Source organism: Zootermopsis nevadensis, unplaced genomic scaffold, assembly GCF_977971745.1.
Source record: "Zootermopsis nevadensis isolate Lab colony 2312 unplaced genomic scaffold, Znev_1.0 Znev_ptg000021l, whole genome shotgun sequence".
NCBI lineage: Eukaryota > Metazoa > Arthropoda > Insecta > Blattodea > Termopsidae > Zootermopsis > Zootermopsis nevadensis.
In genome coordinates this window covers 22044114-22061716 of record NW_028259153.1, presented here as the reverse complement: position 1 = coordinate 22061716, position 17603 = coordinate 22044114, and the positions used below count along the sequence as shown (strand labels likewise).

Here is a 17603-nt window from a genome sequence, read left to right as displayed (position 1 = left end):
GTAGTACCTGCAATATCGATAGCTCTCGTCAGCTTTGTTCGTGTGATACCGCGGTGTGGCTTAAACAGAGATAGGCTCTAGGGAGCACTAGAAGTAGATTGCAGGATAAGGGCGTGGAATGGATTAAATTGGCTTACAATAGGATCTACTCTCAGGGTTTTGAACATAGACGATGAACGCTAGTCGTATCTGGAGTAGCTTATTCGGTGTGTAACGCCTGTAGGATAGACTTGGCTGCATTACTCTCCTGTCGGAGAAGTTGCCGGTCCTTTACGGCGAACCGTGAAGCTGAGTATTACCTGTTCTGATATAATAGCTTAAAAAGAAGGTTTAATTAAACCGTATAAACCCTTTGAAGCCTACGCTCGTCTAAATAATATTTAAGAATTCAGTCCGTACCGCGAAGAAAACACAACTCTTCACCATTACAAAGATCAACTGGTTAACGCTGTTTAAGGAAATAATCGCTGTTTACAACGAGAATCATACGAAACACATTAATACAAAATGAATAGTTGGTGATTGTTAAAGCAGATGGTACATATAGTTACCACTGTGTTTTAAATGGTTAATCACGTTGATGAATGGTGATGAAGACTATAACCTGAATATATACCAGGCTATGTTTTTGGATAGCAGATTTCGGATGACACGTATGACAAATAATTGTTTTACCACGTTTCGTGAAGTGTCAGTTCGAATTGTGCTACTGAAATTCTACCTGACTCCGGACTGGAGTACCAGGATTCGATTCCCAACAGGTCAAAACTTTTCCTCCTGTATCCTCTCCGCGCCCCCATCCTTTCCAATTGGTACCGAGGTTCTTTCCTCCGGGGTCCGGAGCGTGACGCTGACCACTGACCTCCCTCTCAGACTCCTCTGTTGTGTGTAGCGGTACAGCTTTATACTTGTCAATTTTTTTTAAAAAAAAGATTTTGTTTGATTTGCACTGACAGTCCCAAATAAGCAGTTTAGTTGGGTCGGCTTGAGAGCCAGCAGCCAACATAACAGAGAGATTCTTCTCTTTTGACTCTGAAGTGATAGCGGGAGATGCGACAGAGGAGGAAATGAAGCGAGGACAAAGCAACGGATGATAAGACATTCCGGAAGTTGGTTGTCGCTCACGAAGTTTATACAAACCCTGGATCTGCAACAGATAGCATAGACCACGCGTATAGTAGTCGGGGCGAATCTGTGCGTTCGACGTCCTTTAGATGTTAAAGGCAGTTGGATGGGAAGGGCTGGGAGGAGTAGCAAGTACAGTCCACGCCAAAAACATTATTTTTTTCCAGCGGAAGTATACTTTGTAGCTCGCTGTCTGAATTCCTGTGTCGGCGATGTCTTTGGATAACGAGGTACATGCGTTTGTTTCCCTTCTAGTCGCAAGTTAGTGACGTAGGCGAAACTCGCAGTTTTGTCCCTGGTAGTGTGGCTACACTGCTTGTAAGTGACTGCTAGTTGCAGAACGGTGGAAATACAAATATCCCATCCAGAGAGCGAGAAGTTCTTAGAATAAGTTAACGCCGGTTATGCTGACATTTTTTGTAGAGAGGCTAGCAGGGGTTTTACATTACGGATATCTTATGGGTTTTTGCGCAGTTTAGTCGTGTAAAAGTCTACCGTTCGCCCTGATGATGGAGGCAGCAAGGACCTCGGTAAATTGAATAAAAATTTACTTGGATATTATCCATCGTCTAGTAAATATAAAACGTAAAACCTCGTTAAACTTCTACCAGATTACTCGGCGTAACAACCCAGAAGAAAGCTGTCTTCAGATTCACCGCCGTGAAAACCTCAAATCCTAAAAGGCGAGGGTAATTTTGCAATGTTGGCATTGGCGTTTAATCGAACTATTCCAAAATCAGCTGGCGTGGTTGGTATTGACAAGTTTTCGACAGGTAATCAACATGGGAAGAGCAGGGCGAGGCAGATGTTTTGGTTTTATCGGAGGACTTGTAGTGAATGTAGCAAGACAAGGACGTCACACCTCAATTACCACTTAGTACTGCTGGTTATTGTTCGGAATGCCATTAAGCCAGCGGACGTCGTGATGTCTAGACCAGGGCTTGAATGCTGGAGCCAGGTGTTCGCTTGTAAATTCCGTCTCGTGTTCCAGTGTCCCTCGACAAGGTTACATGTTTGCCGTGACGTTAACCCGTCTGTGCGTGTTCGTTGTCTTATGAGGCTCCTGTATGCCAGATTCCAACAAAAAATTTCCAGTCCCGACGAGTCATTTGTTTAATATGTTTCTTTGTTTGTGGAACGATACGGCGTTTATGCATGGTAATGAAATGATTTCGGGGAAGCGGCCGTGGCCAGTTTTAAATAACTAGCATATAGGTACTAAGGAAAATGATGGAACTGTCAGGATATTGGGTCGAGATTGGATAACTGAACCTCTGGAATTTGAAACAGTGGTGTTAACACTTCACCACCGCCCACTATGAACTGTGTTCTACTCGATGTCAAGTTGTGGTAAACATTCGACCGAGGGACGCAAGAGATGCGTTGCTGCCCGTGACCCCTCGTAATTTGCCTGACCGCGAAGCTTCCAGGAAAAGAGGGAGCCAATATTACAGAGACCGCATTGTAGTAGCTCTCGCATTTCTGTGTATCAAGTAATTTTCAGTTCAACATGATCGTCCTTATGAGACTCGAGGTTCTCAAGGCGTTTAAAATGTCGATGTTTTCGTTACTAAAGCCGTGTAGATAACCAACGTTTCGGAGAAACATACAAACTCTTATCTTGAGCTTCGCAGACCATTATCGACATCCTCACTGCAGTGAGAACTTAAGAAGATATCAGTTTTCTGGGGCTTGGATTCTTGTCAGTGACTGTCTCTAAATGCAAGCCCGGTCGTAGACCTTGTGTGCCATTCCTTAATAGTTCTAAATATTCGTATGAAGTCGTAGTCCAATATTAGTATCTCCTTTCGCTTTGTTTCTTTGTCTTTCGTATGTGTTGTTTCTTTAATCGTCCTTGTAACGTGAGCATGGACAGACGAGGCCTTCGCGAATTGTTGACGGAGCCTCTGCGTTATGGGTTGTCGCCAGGTAACGTACGTTCCCGTTTCCAGAGGAATTTCTTTTGTGCTGAAGCCGGCGCCACAACGTCAGCGCAAGTGGATTCAACCGGGCGACGTAATGTGTTCGCCCTCTCGGTCTCATTCGCTTTGTGTTCGCTCCCGAGATAAGTCTCGCACGCAGCGAAGGCGGAATTAATATTTACAACAGTCGAGGCGTCTCATATCTCTCTCTCTGCCACACGAATCAGGCAATTATAAACATTTTAAAAACATTCCACATTCGTGATCCCGTTTTCAGGAGAACAGTAGTTTTTCAGTGGCTAATTTCCGCAGATTTAATTACGATTTCAACAGTTTAACTTTATAAAATTTAGAAATAAACTCCAAAGAATTTTTGTCTCTGTCCCGTCTTGAAAACATCGAGCTGATTGTAAAAGGAAACTTTAACACAACATATTGAAGGCGAATAAGAGGACCGGAAGTGAAGTTTTCAGCAATGGATGGTTTTGATTTGCTTTTCGTTTGTTTCTGTCATTATCTCATGAATGATTAATTTGAAATAATAAGGAAGGAAGCGGTCGTGGCCTGTTTCCCCCCATTTTTAGTAATCTCTTTGTATTTTCTTTAAATTCTCTCCTTCTTTGGTCTATTCTATTTATTATTCTTTTGAACTTTTATAATTGTCTTCAAGTTCCGTCTCCTTCTTTGTCCACTCCTGTCCTGAGTACACTCGCGACAGGTTCCTACAGGTTGCTGGCCCCCATACCACTCAGACAGCTAGCAACACTTGCTTCTGAAACATTCCTTCTCAGTGTGGATCAGACCACGTGCAACCTAATAGTGCCTAGTGCTGGACACGCGAAAGAACAGGGCCTGTGGATTGGATCCGCTGCTGAATTGTTCGTCGCGATAATATTTGTCAGGTGTGTACGTGTGCAGTGTCCCCATACTGCAAACGGGATCTAAGGCAACTGTAACAGCCATGAAGTATGTCAACGCTCAGCCGGTAAGAGAACATACCGCCCTCCGCTTACCTGTTTTGTGAAAACTTGGAAAATAATACTGAAATTGATCTTCAGGACAATTCCTAACCCGGAATCTCGCCTGAATTGAACGGGCAGTGTAGTCACCTGTTTTTTTGTTGTTTTAAATTTAAAAACGTTAAAGTGCGTGTTCCATAAAGCCACCATGAAATATTAAAATATCTGTTAAATGGTCAGGAAGTTTTCTGTAACGAGCATTCTAGTCGGTTTGTTTGTTAGTATCGATATGGAAGAAATGTCTTTCAACCTTATCCATTTTCTGGTTACATAATACACACAGCGTTTCGGAGGCTGGATCTGGTTCCATCTTCAGGTCATTGTTCCTGTTAATTTGTTAAGGAGTTAGATATCTCAGTCAGAATATTGGCTAGGCTACGGGATGCGCTACCATAGTTCGGTTCCCCACAAGGGCAAGGGATTTTTCTCTTGTCTACCGAGGCCAACCCACTGTGGGGCCTACCGAGGATTTTATCCAGTCGGTACCCGGGGGAGGGGTGTTTTGTAGGGTTTAATACTGATGGAACGTGGAGCTATAACTCCACTTCCTTGTTCAAGGCATGGTGCTCATGAAGTGTCAAGCTTAACTTATACGTGGATAATATTAAAAAGTAGGCGAGGGACGTAAGAATTTGGCCCTGACCTGCTTTGCAAGGTGAATGCTTAGCAATGTATGAATGGATGGAGAAATACCACAATAAATGTCATGGTAGTCAACTTCGTGGCCGAGATTTGAACCCGGTAACTCCCAGATACGAAGCTTCAGTGTCAACCACTCGACACAAACTTCCGGTAGGTTAGGTTGATCGGAATCTGACGAGGATTACGCGTACGTGCCTGTGCGGAACACCGTTATGACGCTTAACGGACTGCACTCTTGTCAGCACTTGACTGGGTAGGCCGCATAAACAGGATTGCCTTCCGGCTTAATGCTGTCATCCTTTTAACCTTTCGAAGACCAACGCTCGCATAAATAATATTTGAACATTAAGTCCTACCGCAAGGAAACCAATGCTTCGCCATTACAAAGAACAATTTATTAATGCTGTTAAGGTAAGTAATTGTTGTGGAAAAGTTAATTGTTACAGGATGTTAAACCGGTAGAAAAAATCATTGTTACAGGATGTTAAACCATAGGAAAAAGTAATTGTTACAGAATGTTAAACCAGTGGAAAAAGTCATTGTTGCAGGATGTTAAACCATTGGAAACATTCATTGTTACAGGAAGTTAAACCAGTGGAAAAAGTCATTGTTGCAGGATGTTTAACCAGTGGAAAAAGTCATTGTTACAGGATGTTAAACCAGTGGAAAAAGTCATTGTTGCAGGAAGTTAAACCAGTGGAAAAAGTCATTGTTACAGGATGTTAAACCAGTGAAAAAATTAATTGTTACAGAATGTTAAACCAGTGGAAAAAGTCATTGTTGCAGGATGTTAAACCATTGGAAACATTCATTGTTACAGGAAGTTAAACCAGTGGAAAAAGTCATTGTTGCAGGATGTTTAACCAGTGGAAAAAGTCATTGTTACAGGATGTTAAACCAGTGGAAAAAATCATTGTTACAGGATGTTACGCCATTGGAAAATTCATTGTTACAGGATGTTAAACCAGTGGAAAAAGTCATTGTTACAGGAAGTTAAACCAGTGGAAAAGTTAATTGTTACAGGAAAAACCAGTGGAAAAAGTCATTGTTGCAGGATGTTAAACCAGGCGCTACATCTAGTTTTTCAGGATTAAATCTCCACTTCGCCCTTGCAGTTGGCAGGATGGTCACAATCACAAACCCAAGGAAAAAATGTACAGTGCTGTTGCCTTTTTAATCAACCGTGTTTTTTTATTGAATTTTAAGCAGCCGCCCCCTCCCCTCGGAATAAATTCTGAGTAGCTAATGGTTTCCTAGCAACGGGGCTAATCTTGAAGTTCATAATGCACGTAACTGCGAGCTCTCATTAACGTAAAAGAGCCAGGGGATTTGTCCAATCTCTGGTCATCAAAGCTTTTATTACGGAATCCGAATATTATGAAAGGCCGATGTTTGACGGCGCACAGTTCTTGGACATGCATAGCACCCCCCCCCCCAAATCCCTGGGGGCCAGTGTTACAATTGTGGCAGAGGGTGGTCACGTGACGTGGCTGCAAAATTGGAGGATTACCTCTCTGGATTGTGTTTTTGTGCCACAAGAGGACCTCTGCAGCGGTTCGTGGTTGCTTTTAATCTCTGGCTCATATTTTAACACCGGGTGACCAGAAAAGTTGTTATAGGTTCAATTTGAGTCTCAGAGCTAAATTAAAATGGAATAAACTTGTCAAAAAATTGTTTTCGGAAGAATGTTACTAGTAATTTTAAGTGTAGATCATTTCTAAAAGGCATGGAAATGCCCGTAGGTCACAAAATCAAAAGGAAAGGCGTAGCTAGTCGTTAGTGTCTTGGTTGCGGGATCTGTCGAGGACGAATCGGTACTAATATGTGGTTTGACTGTGACTTGGGCGCTTTGTGCATGTAGTGGGCAGCTGGTTGCTTGGTAACAAAGAGATTCGTTGATTGCGCCGTGCGTCGTTATCTTTGGGAATTAACCTCCCTCGTGTTTACAACCAATAAATATAGCAGGACAACGAAGTCTGGGAAAGTTGTCTTGTGTTTCATCGTGCGGGTTGGGAGCAACGCGGGGCAAAACAAGGAGACGCCTTATCTCCGTCGACGTGTTTGTCAACAGCGCAACAGATTCGGGGAGTGTGAGAAATCTGGGTTGCAGGTCCGTGTGGTCTGGTAGAAGTTTACCGACGTTTCAGAGGTCCTTGCTGCCTCTATCATCAGGGCGACGAGTGATGTTGGAAGTACCTCTGAAAATCTTCGGTAAAGTTGTACCAGATTACGCGGCGCTACTGCTGTTCATAGCCACACGGTGGTCTAGCGGTTAGAACGCTGGCCTTGTAATCCTGGGGGTCTCGGGTTCGATTCCCGGCGGTGCCCGAATTTATAAATTGTGTTGGGCAAGGCCGTGGTCTAGGCAACACGGAGTTTTCCTCCGTGGCATCCCAACAATTACTCCATTCACACACAGAAGAAGGCAATGGCAAAGCACTTCTGGATCATCTGCCAAGAACGTATATGAACAGGTCCCAGTCCGAGAAAAGGATGGAAGGATCCTGTTCATATGGACCTGTCGTCAGACAGAACACTAAAATAAAATTAAATAAATACTGCTGTTCAACATGAGAGACGTGTTCGTGGATGGGATGATAATATTAAAATTGATTTATATAAGTAGGTCGTGAACTGGATCCAGCTGCCCAAAGATGTGCATTTGTGCGTCCAGTGGTTTGTTTCAGACGGTAAATTTCTTGGAACAGCTGCCGAACGAAAGGCAGTCAGCACTCCTGTTTCGTGTTTGAGAGGTCCCGGCTTCAAATCTCGGCCCGAAGACCTGATATCCTGACAGATTTTTTCATGGTTTTCCTCGGGTCTCTCCAGGCAAATGCCGGGATAGCATCTCAAATTAAGCCACGACCGCTTCCTTCCACATCCTTTCCAATTCTCTTATTCGACGCTACTTTGTCTGATTTACTGAAAAAGCCTCGTTAAATAAATTATAAACAAATGTCCTTGAATATATATTCTTAGGAATATGAAAGTAGTGAACAACTTTGCCCGCCTCTGATACTTCTCAGCTTTTCTGAACTTTTTTAAAAGGAAATCTGATACTTCCAGTGTGTTCTTTGTTTGTCAGTTTAAAGACGCAATCCCAAGTGTGTAAGTTACGTAGCGTGAAGTGGAAAGATAATTATGGATGATAAATTGTAAAGGATCTCAGGGTCAGAAGGAAGCTGCTATTGTCTATTTAAATATTTGAGCCGACATCGAAATCCGAGACTTTTAGAATATGAAACAAGAAATGTAAGTTAAAATTATTCATTGTCTGGACTTTTTCCCCGTCGTCCTTGTTTAAAAGAAGGGGAAACAACGACGTTTCGGAAACTGGCTTTGTTTCCGTCTTCAGGCGAGGGGTACCTACTCAGTCCCCATCACAGGGTCTCAAAAAATAACTGGTTACTAGAATTTGAATTATGATTTGTATCCTAGAGGTAGCATAGAAAATGTTTCAGACAATATTGGCACAGTTGTTGTAATTAATGTCCAGATCTTAAGTATTAGCCGGATTTTAGCATATAGATTCTAAATAGTGTCCGAATTTCAAACACTTCACGCTGTTAAGTTATAATTTATTCGCATAGATGTAAGAATTTATTTCGTGTGCGTTCCATTAAGCCCTCTGGCTTCAAATTCTAGCTGGTCTATAGGGCGGAAATTGTGAACAGGGACTCCTGGTTGTCCCTAGATAATTTATACCTGCGGTAGGCGGGTTCGTTGCCCGGAGGAACGTAATGTTGCTGGATGATGAATCTGACTAGTCAGTTTGGTCGCAGAATTTGTGACTGTCAACTTTTGTGCACGATGCTGGACGCCGGCGCGTGGACGACGCTCGTCCGTCTCCATGGCGACGCGACTGGCAGCTCCTGAACAGGGTCACAGTGTAGTTCGGGTTGCAGAAGTGAAGGTGTGAAGTTCGCGGTTGGACACGACTCAATAAATTACGCGTAAGATAAGGTGGCTTAAAAAAATTACGTTTATTTATTTATTTTTACTGAAGAAAATTGTTTCTTCGCGCGTAAGACTTACACGGCGTGAAGTATTTTATAGTTGAATTGAAGTTTCCCCGACTCGTTCTTACCGGTTTGGTGAATATTTGAAGAGAGAAACTTAAAACGTTTAAGAATTTCAGATTTTTACGAGTTGTGCACCGTGTCGAAATGTTAAAAATACCGACATTTCGGGGTCAATATGCATTATCCTTCTTCAGGGTCGAAGTGACGGAAAATGGTGTCTGAGATTTTGTTTAGGAACAAAGAAGTCGCAAAACGTGGTCGGTGGAATCTGTGTAAACATAATTATGGCGCGTGGATAAATGTAAAGCTTTTATTGTTCTAACCAGTCACTATTCCGTGAAGACGTATGGGGGCGTGAAGGTATAGCTCCACTCATTATTAACCTCGGTAAAAGGTGAAGGAAGAGATGGGATACTTCAGTCTGAACGGGCTGGGTGTCTGGTGGAGTAGATATTTTCGCCACCGTTCAGGTCGGCCCTAGGGCCCTTCCAGTGAGTAAGCTACCAGGGCTTCTCTCTCGGTGGTAAAACGGCCCTTACTAAATAATAACAATTCCTGTCAGGACTATGACTATTTTATTTCCACTGGTAAACACATCTGAACGTGAAGCTAACCCGACGCGTACACACGGTACTGAGGATTAAAATGCGTGGAAGTTTGCCACCACTTCTCCATACTCCTTAACGGTGTGTGTGTGAGATAATTAGAAATTTGCCCAAATCATGCGATTTTGTTGTTGTTGAAAGTTATCAACTGAATAGTTCACGCACTCGACTGGATTGATAGAACGCTCTTAACTAACCACGCACTCAGTTGGCCACCCTTCCTGGTAGGCCGTACGATCTGCTCTTGTCAGTTGTCATTTGTCACATCAAAAGCTGCTCCACGTCACATCTGTACGAGTTCTGTAAACCGAATAGGTCGGTATTGCACGCATCCCTTTTATCAACTTGTTAATGGATCATGTCTATTTAATCGAAACTTGCATATATTTCTATTCAAATTACGCTATCAGGGTGGTCCAGAATTAAACCTCTAGACTTCTAGCCGATAGATGAATGGTTCGAATATCAATTCGAGTTGAGATATTTCGTGGTTTTTCTCGGTTGATAGTAGGCGAAGACCTGTCTCTAAATGAGGTACGATAGCCTCTTTCCAAATCTTCATCTACTCGCCGCTCATGATAATAATCCAATCTCATTTTACCGTATAAAACCCATTCAGTTGAAATAGCGTCGTACAATACCCTAAAGACTATTTACCGTATTTTATCCTTTAAATCCGAATCTCATTTAAATAGTATTTAAGAATTCAGGTCGTACCGCGAAGAAAACACATCTCTTCACCATTACAGAAATCAAGTGGTTAACGCTGTTTAAGAAAATAATTGCTGTTTATAGTGAAAATCATTCGAAACACATACGTGCACTCTTTGGATAAAGTGTATATAGTTCTTGGTTGTTCCATCAAGTGGTACATATACTTACCACTAGTGTTTTAAATGGATAGTATTGCGCTCGTAATCCACACTGAGCTTTTAACGGTACATAGACTCGTGAAGACACGTGACTGTCCTAGCACGAGATGTCAATTATTCATTTGAAGATTCGAAATATCGACGTGAAATCGTGTCAGTGCCATGTCCGATGAAGTTGAAATTCTCCTCGGGGAACCGAACAGTTAGTTCAAGTGATCGCGGACACAACACAGCGCGCCATGAAGTTCTACACAAACTTGAACAAGGTAAGTATGTCGACGTAGCCAATGACAACTTCTGTAACAACAACAAACAGCCAGTGAGGTTGGGCCCACTGGTTACGGGCTGGAGGAACGGGTTTCGATTCCCTGCCAGGGCAGGGATGTTTCCTTTCCTACCTCAGCGTGGAACTACGACTTCGCTTACGGCACTCTTTTGTTTTTAGGCATGGCCAATGCTAATTGAATTAGAAATAAATATGGCCAAGTTCAATATGATAAGTTGCGACGAAACCCTTCCAAGCCGAAGTTCGTCTTAAAGGTATGAACTCGGTCCGTACCGCGAAGAAAACACAACTCTTCACCATTACAAAGATCAACTGGTTAACCCTTTGAAAGCTCGTCTAAATAACATTTAAGAAATCAGTCCGTACCGCGAAGTAAACACAACGCTTCACCATTGCAAGGATCAACTGGTTAACGCTGTTTAAGGAAATAGTCGATGTTTATTGTGAGAATTATGATAAACCGATAAGTACACAATGTTGGCAAAAAAGGCGAAGTTACTGATTATTAAAACAGGTGATACTTCGCTTTTAAGGGAAAGAGGAGCTTGGGAATGAGCTTGAAGTTAGCCAAGTTCTTTTAATTGCAATACGTCGTTCTTCTAACCAGATATTTCTGCAAACGTAACACAGTCAACACTGCCGTTGTAATTTCTTAACGTTTCAAATTGTTACGTATTTCCGCTCCCACGTTCCCTCGCTTGTCTTGTTCCACCTCAATGACTCATTGTTTTATCTTTGAATCTTCATGACGATCAGTGACGTATCCTCTTAAGAGATTTGTCCCTGTATATGAAATTCCCTTGTGGAGCCCCAAGTATTCTAATGTACCTGTAATAAAAAAAATATAATAAACGACATCTGTGTGCAGTATTAATCACTAACTGTGTTGTCAGTGGAATCGATACGAAGATTATGCCACCGCACGTCATAGTTATGAACCACTTCGATATTCACTCGACATGGATTTGGAACGCGCCCATCCACAAGAACACGCGAGGAACCGTACACATTATTGGATTTTGTGGAAGCTTTTGTGCTTAATGGATCTGTTGTTACCCGTAACTGGGAGGGGGAGGCGAGAATTCGAAGCCCCTAGCGTCTGCTCTTTGGACAGACGCTGTATTTCAATAAATGTGATTCAAACGAACTTCGTGAACCGTATTTTGTGTGTGTGGTACGCAACACCAGTCCGCACGTTTCATCCCCGATGTTGAAAGGATTTAGATTAAATTTGGTTTTGTACTTTTAACTTCGGGTGTTGTCGGTGAATTTGATTATTGGTCCCTGCCGGTGCAATATATGAAGCTTGGATAGAATTTAATAATTTTGTTAAAAAAACTGCCAGTTCGCAAGCCTATTTACATAAAATACAAATCTCGTTAAGACACGTAATCCTGAATATTTGAAAAGTGTAATGGGGTGGAGTAGCGGGGTTATTGGGGTTATTTAAGATTGTTATGGGGTGGACACGCATCGTGCACTAGGAGATAAAATAAGTTGTAGAATGAACACTTGGAAGAACAAGAATGAGATGGAAGTATGTTGTGGCGGTGAAGGGTGCATGAGAATATCTGAGGACCGCACCCAATATCGGTCTTCTTTGAACGCGGTACCAAAACTTTTGTTCTTTAAGTGGATCATCTCAGTGATGAAGAATGGTTGCGGTCCGTTTAGCCAAGATCGAGAACATTTATTTATTTTTATTTAGTGTTCTGTCTGACGACAGGTCCATATGAACAGGATCCTTCCATCCTTTTCTCGGACTGGGACCTGTTCATATACGTTCTTGGCAGATGATCCAGAAGTGGTTTGCCATTGCCTTCTTCTGTGTGTGAATGGAGTAATTGTTGGGATGCCACGGAGGAAAACTCCGTGTTGCCTAGACCACGGCCTTGCCCAACACAAGTTATAAATTCGGGCACCGCCGGGAATCGAACCCGAGACCCCCAGGATTACAAGGCCAGCGTTTTAACCGCTAGACCACCGTGGCTTCTCGAGAACATTACAGAGATGTTTCTGCCGGGGATCTGGTCCAGGGTACGGGAGTATTCTCGTGTACCGAGGTATTTGAAAAAGCACAAGAGACTGAAGAACACGTTTCCACCCCCACTCCCCCCCACACCAGTTTTACAGCAGGTGCTGAATATTTCTGCGCTGGTAAAACGATGGAACGTGTCCTGAGGACGAAGATAAAATCTCCTGCTGTGAAGCCAAGGATTTGATAAGTTGCTTCGCCCTTGCAGAACGAGTTTTTAGTTAAATCTTGATATTTTTACCTCGCTAGCATTTCGCATGCACGGATCTTTCCAAAAGCAGCGCCTGCAAAGTACAGTCAGTAGCAAAAGTAGGATTTTATTTTGGGAGGTATTTTAAAACACAAATTTAAATCAAGACGTTCTGAAGGGTGGGGGGGACTTAACATTGTACAAAGGTCGATTTCTTTTCTAGTATTCAGTCCACTGATTCTCTGAAACCTTAACTCTTCCAAATGGCATTTAAGAATTTAGTCCGTACCGCAAAGAAAACGCAGTATCAAAAGGAACGGTCTTATGTCTAGGAGACTAATAAAGCCATGAGCCTATTAAGATAATAAAAATTAATAAATTAAGAATGGGTCTACATGCAGTACTGAATATTCAAAATAGTTTTTGCTCCCGTCAGGAAAATTATGAGATGTTATGTGTGCCCTTTTTTTCGTTAGTCTTTAATTAGCCTGTTTTAGGGTCAGATGCTTCGACAGGCTTAAATGATGATACCGTAGCTTCTTACAAAGTTTATTTATTTCTTTTCAAAAAGAAATCAAAAGCGAACCCCCACAGCTACTTTCAAAAACTTCTACTTCCAATTAGAATCCAGTCGTATTTTGTTCAAAAACGGCACAAGGGACTCAGTGCCAACCCACGGGGAGGGCACAATCATTTCACAAAAGCGAATGAAACTTTGATCAAGATGAAGGAAACAAAATTTCGAGCAAAAATTTCATGGGGAAACCGGTTGTAAAGTGGTCAGTTTTGAGGATCAAAATGGAGGTGGTGTGATTGCCTTGTTTATAGAACTTTCCTTAAATTACAGAGTTTAGTATAAAATTGGGCTGAGAAGGTGATCATGAATGGTGGGTGGATAAGTTTACTTAAGACAGCTTGTAATCCGGTTACGATTCGAGGCGGACAATTTCTCGAACGTATCTATAAAGAATTCTACAATTTTCTTAGTCAGATTGGAGGATAATATTAAAATGGATCAAACACAGTCAGAATTTTTGTGCAGTGGCGTTGACAAAGTTGTTAAAAATACAGAAGAATTACTACGACGATTATAAGGGATAACTGAGGTTTGCAGTTAACCTGTGATGGTGCAACGGGACTGTTCGGGTAATGTGTGGAAATGTCGTGGCGGAATTGATGGAGGGCGTGGAAAATTGCCTGGCTAACTGAATGGCGCTCTTACTCTGATTTACATGGGCCATTGCACTTTAATTAATTACACAGCTTTAATGCAATCGTTAATGGAAATTTTATAATCCGTAGGAACCAGTAATATAAAAAAAAAGAGTCAGACTGTGGACACGACTACTGCATGTAAAACGCCACTGATTGGTCATTTTCTGTGGATACTGCACTCTTAAACTTTTACTGTTTTGTATACAGAATTATAAAATAAAATCCGGTAAAATTTAATTGGCTTGTTGCATTTTTTTTTTAGAACAAGAACGCTGTTTATAGCCGATATTTTCAGCAATGATAGTACGACCGTCACAGTTCCTTTTCTATATTGTGTTGAATAGTGAAACAGCTGATAACTGAAATCCACATTTTCTATTTCTGCATTTAAATTCGGTAACAAAATCCAAGTATGAACACTAGCTTCGGATTTTCGTTTTTGAATATTAAATATTCGTCTCCCATGTTTGGTCACCCCTACTCCCTGTAGCACCTATAGCATATAGCAGCAGACGGAACACCCAAACATCGATTTTATGTGTGTCCTTCCCCTCCTCCATCCGCTTCCCACTTCGATGTCATGTCTCACACGATAATGCGGAAAAAAATTACGAATTTCTTCTCTCCCCCCCCCCCCCCCCCCCGGGATTTTGTAAGACACTGTTCCGAAATTTAAACACTCTGTACATCCCTGTGGGTGAAAGAACCACGGACTCACTCCCCCGCTTTGCAATGAAGACCCTTGGCAGTGGCGAAATGCTGTTTGTTTTACAAAATTTCCTTCATAAATTTCTTTGGCCTTGTGTGACTCGTGATGGAATTTTCAGCCCCCCCTCCAAAAAAAAGGGGTGGATATGAAACAGCTCCACCTGTCTCCTGAATCAGGCTGTAAAATTTTCCCTCACGTGTCGGTATTTCAGGTTTTCTCTTTTCTTACAATTTTTTTTTTAGAACACGTGTCCAGGCGTCGGTGTATTTATAGCTCCCATATCAAATTATCCACCTCTAATCCTGCTTTGCCCTGCAATCCCTTCCCCACAAATCTCCATGTGCAGTTCATAATCACCCAGTCCATCTCACCGCGAACCCCTGCGACTGACTGAAGGCAAGTTCGGTAATCAGCAGTCGCAGGTGAGTCGTGGGTTTCCTCAGTATTCTTGTGATCGCCCCCTCCCCCGCGCCGTGAATATTTTGGTGGGCCTCGCCCCGCGACCTTGGGGATCGATAAAGATGAACGCATGAATGAGCTGGTGGAATGCGAGGAGGGCGGGGCAGTTTCCCCAGCGGGAAATAATTTTCTACGTAAAGAAATTTCCCACCTTTAGCGAGTAATTTGTATTTGGGTCGCAGAGTCTGGACGGGACAGTTTTGAATTACTCTTAGGGTGTTCCTGACGACGCACTGACCGGGGTGACCCCTTAGGACCCGTAGATGAATCTATAGGGGGTCCAGGATAGTTGGTTGTGTAGCGCAGATGTGTCCCTACAATGTTTATCCTGTGAAACCAACATCCAGTGAAGTGTTACTTAATATGGTTTTGTAAAGAACTCACCTTTGTGATCTGTTTAAAACCATATTCTTTTGATCATATTATATGAATAATTCCCCCCCTTTTGCCACTGATGATGACCTCTTGAGGTCGAAACACGTTCAGCATTAGTTTCGTTTGTGACGTAAACAGTTTTGTTTGTATATTTATTTTTAGATGTAATAGGAATTAATTTCTCGGCGAATTGGAAAAGACTCGATAAAAAAAACTTTAATTGGCACACCGGAAGGTAATCAACATTCCAGGAAGATCTCAGTTGACGAGATTTAGAAACTTGTCCCTTTTTTTTGTAAATTATTTACCATGACACGAAGTACCACATTTCTGTGTCCCACACAGAGGTTAAAAAGTCACAGACGTTCGATGTCAGTGGACTGTTTCCGCGTCTGCATTGTGTACCACGGGAAAAGAACAATTTCATCTTGAATCTTTTGCCTCGATGAAATTCTCCTTTTAAAAAATATTTTCCCCTGCGAGATGAACTGGTGTCTGAACGTCTTAATAAATAAATCTGAAAATGATTTTACGACGATGTCCTCCTCCTGTTGGCTTTGTGACGAGTGACATGAGGCGAGTGTAGCCACCCTGATGTCGCTGGACACACGGAGACCTCGCAAATGGAATTTCCTTTAGAATCAAGATTCTGCTCCTTCCACACCCCTCGCGTTTATGTTTCTCCTGTGAACGATCCTGCCATTTCTACGTTCGTTTATCCCCGTATTCGTTTTACGACTTTTCGTGTACGGAGGTCTCTGAGGGACAATAACCATACCGTTGCCTTAGAAACAAGAAAAATTTGAAGCGAACAAAGCGACCCAACCCCGCAAATAATTTCTACATTCCAAATGCAAGAATTGCACTCTACTCAAAATCTTCTTTCAACCACGACTGGCTCTTGAAGACCTATTAATATAAACAGCAGTCGCGCCCGATGATAGGACAAAAACATGGCATTAAACTCTGATTACTAAGACTTTTGAGTCCGAAAATGGCTGTCTCTGATTATAATACCACACCTTGTGAACCGCCTTATGTGTAGTAAAGAATTTCTAATAAAAATGCCACTACACACTGGCTTACGATTAAAAATACATTCCAAAATGACAGACTTTTTTATTATTTGAACAGCGAGTTGTTAAAAGTCACTTATCCGTAGCCCCCCTGCGGCTGTAATGGTATCGCACCCTGACGATGGAGGCAGCAAAGACCTCCGAAACGTCGGTAAACTTCTACAAGACTGTTATACACGTTTATACACGGCGTAACAGCCGAGAAGAGAACCATCTTCAGACTCACCGCCGTGAAAACCTCAAATCCTACAAGGGCTATCAGGTGTCAGTACGTATATAATCGTCAGTAGCAGTGAGAGAGTGATTTCTTTTGTTTCAGGGCGGGGAGCGTATCGTCTGGGAGTACCATCACGTGACCCTGACCCGGGTCCCTGGGTACGGTTTTGGGATTGCCGTCAGCGGTGGGAGAGACAACCCGCACTTTACCAACGGGGATCCGGCTATTGCCATATCGGACGTTTTGAAGGCGGGACCAGCGGAGGGGAAGCTCCAGTAGGTGCCTGGCAGTGCCTTCTTCACTGACCACAATCGACTTCCTCAGCTTCCTTCAGACAAGTTTTTGGCGTCGTGTTGCAAGAAGGTTGTCGATTGTCTTCTGGGATGTTGCGCTGTGTAGTCTGTTGTTACAAATTGATATACGTTTCGGTGGGTTTTACTGCTGCCATCATCAGGACCAGTTTCTACCAGACTACGCAGCGCAAGGTCGCAGAAGACAGTCGTCTTCAGACTCACCGACGCGATAACCAGAACTCGCATTGCCCCAAATCTGTTGATTTATAAGAAGCTGCGTGTACCCTTTCTGGCAGAGGTGACTCGCTAAGTTGTACCAGTTCTTGAATGGGCCCAGGTGTACACGAAGAAGGCCGATCGATAGGGCGTCAGGATACGTCAATTGGCTTACAAGAATTTTGTAACCCCCCCCCCCCCCCGAGACTAAAGGATAATCTAGTTTCAGGCCGAGAACAATACCCAGGATCTCCCGATTGCTTACCGGGGATGTTTACCCCCCCCTCTCCCGATCATGACTTACGTTACTGTAAGGCGTCCATCC

General features: G+C 42.7%; 1 protein-coding gene across 9 annotated transcripts in view; it reads left to right on the top strand.

The window, feature by feature from the left end:
• The window catches only part of pyd (zonula occludens-like protein polychaetoid), a 69468-nt gene that overhangs the window by 27928 nt on the left and 23937 nt on the right, over positions 1-17603 (top strand). For 7 of the 9 annotated variants that reach the window (XM_022064621.2, XM_022064620.2, XM_022064624.2 and 4 more), the window contains one exon: positions 16872-17044. In XM_022064621.2, coding sequence (XP_021920313.1) covers positions 16872-17044 — 173 coding nt within the window. Of the gene's footprint in view, positions 1-3993; positions 4033-10141; positions 10474-16871; positions 17045-17603 lie in introns of those variants that run through there. The other 2 variants (XM_087353059.1, XM_022064628.2) reach the window with 2 other exon arrangements.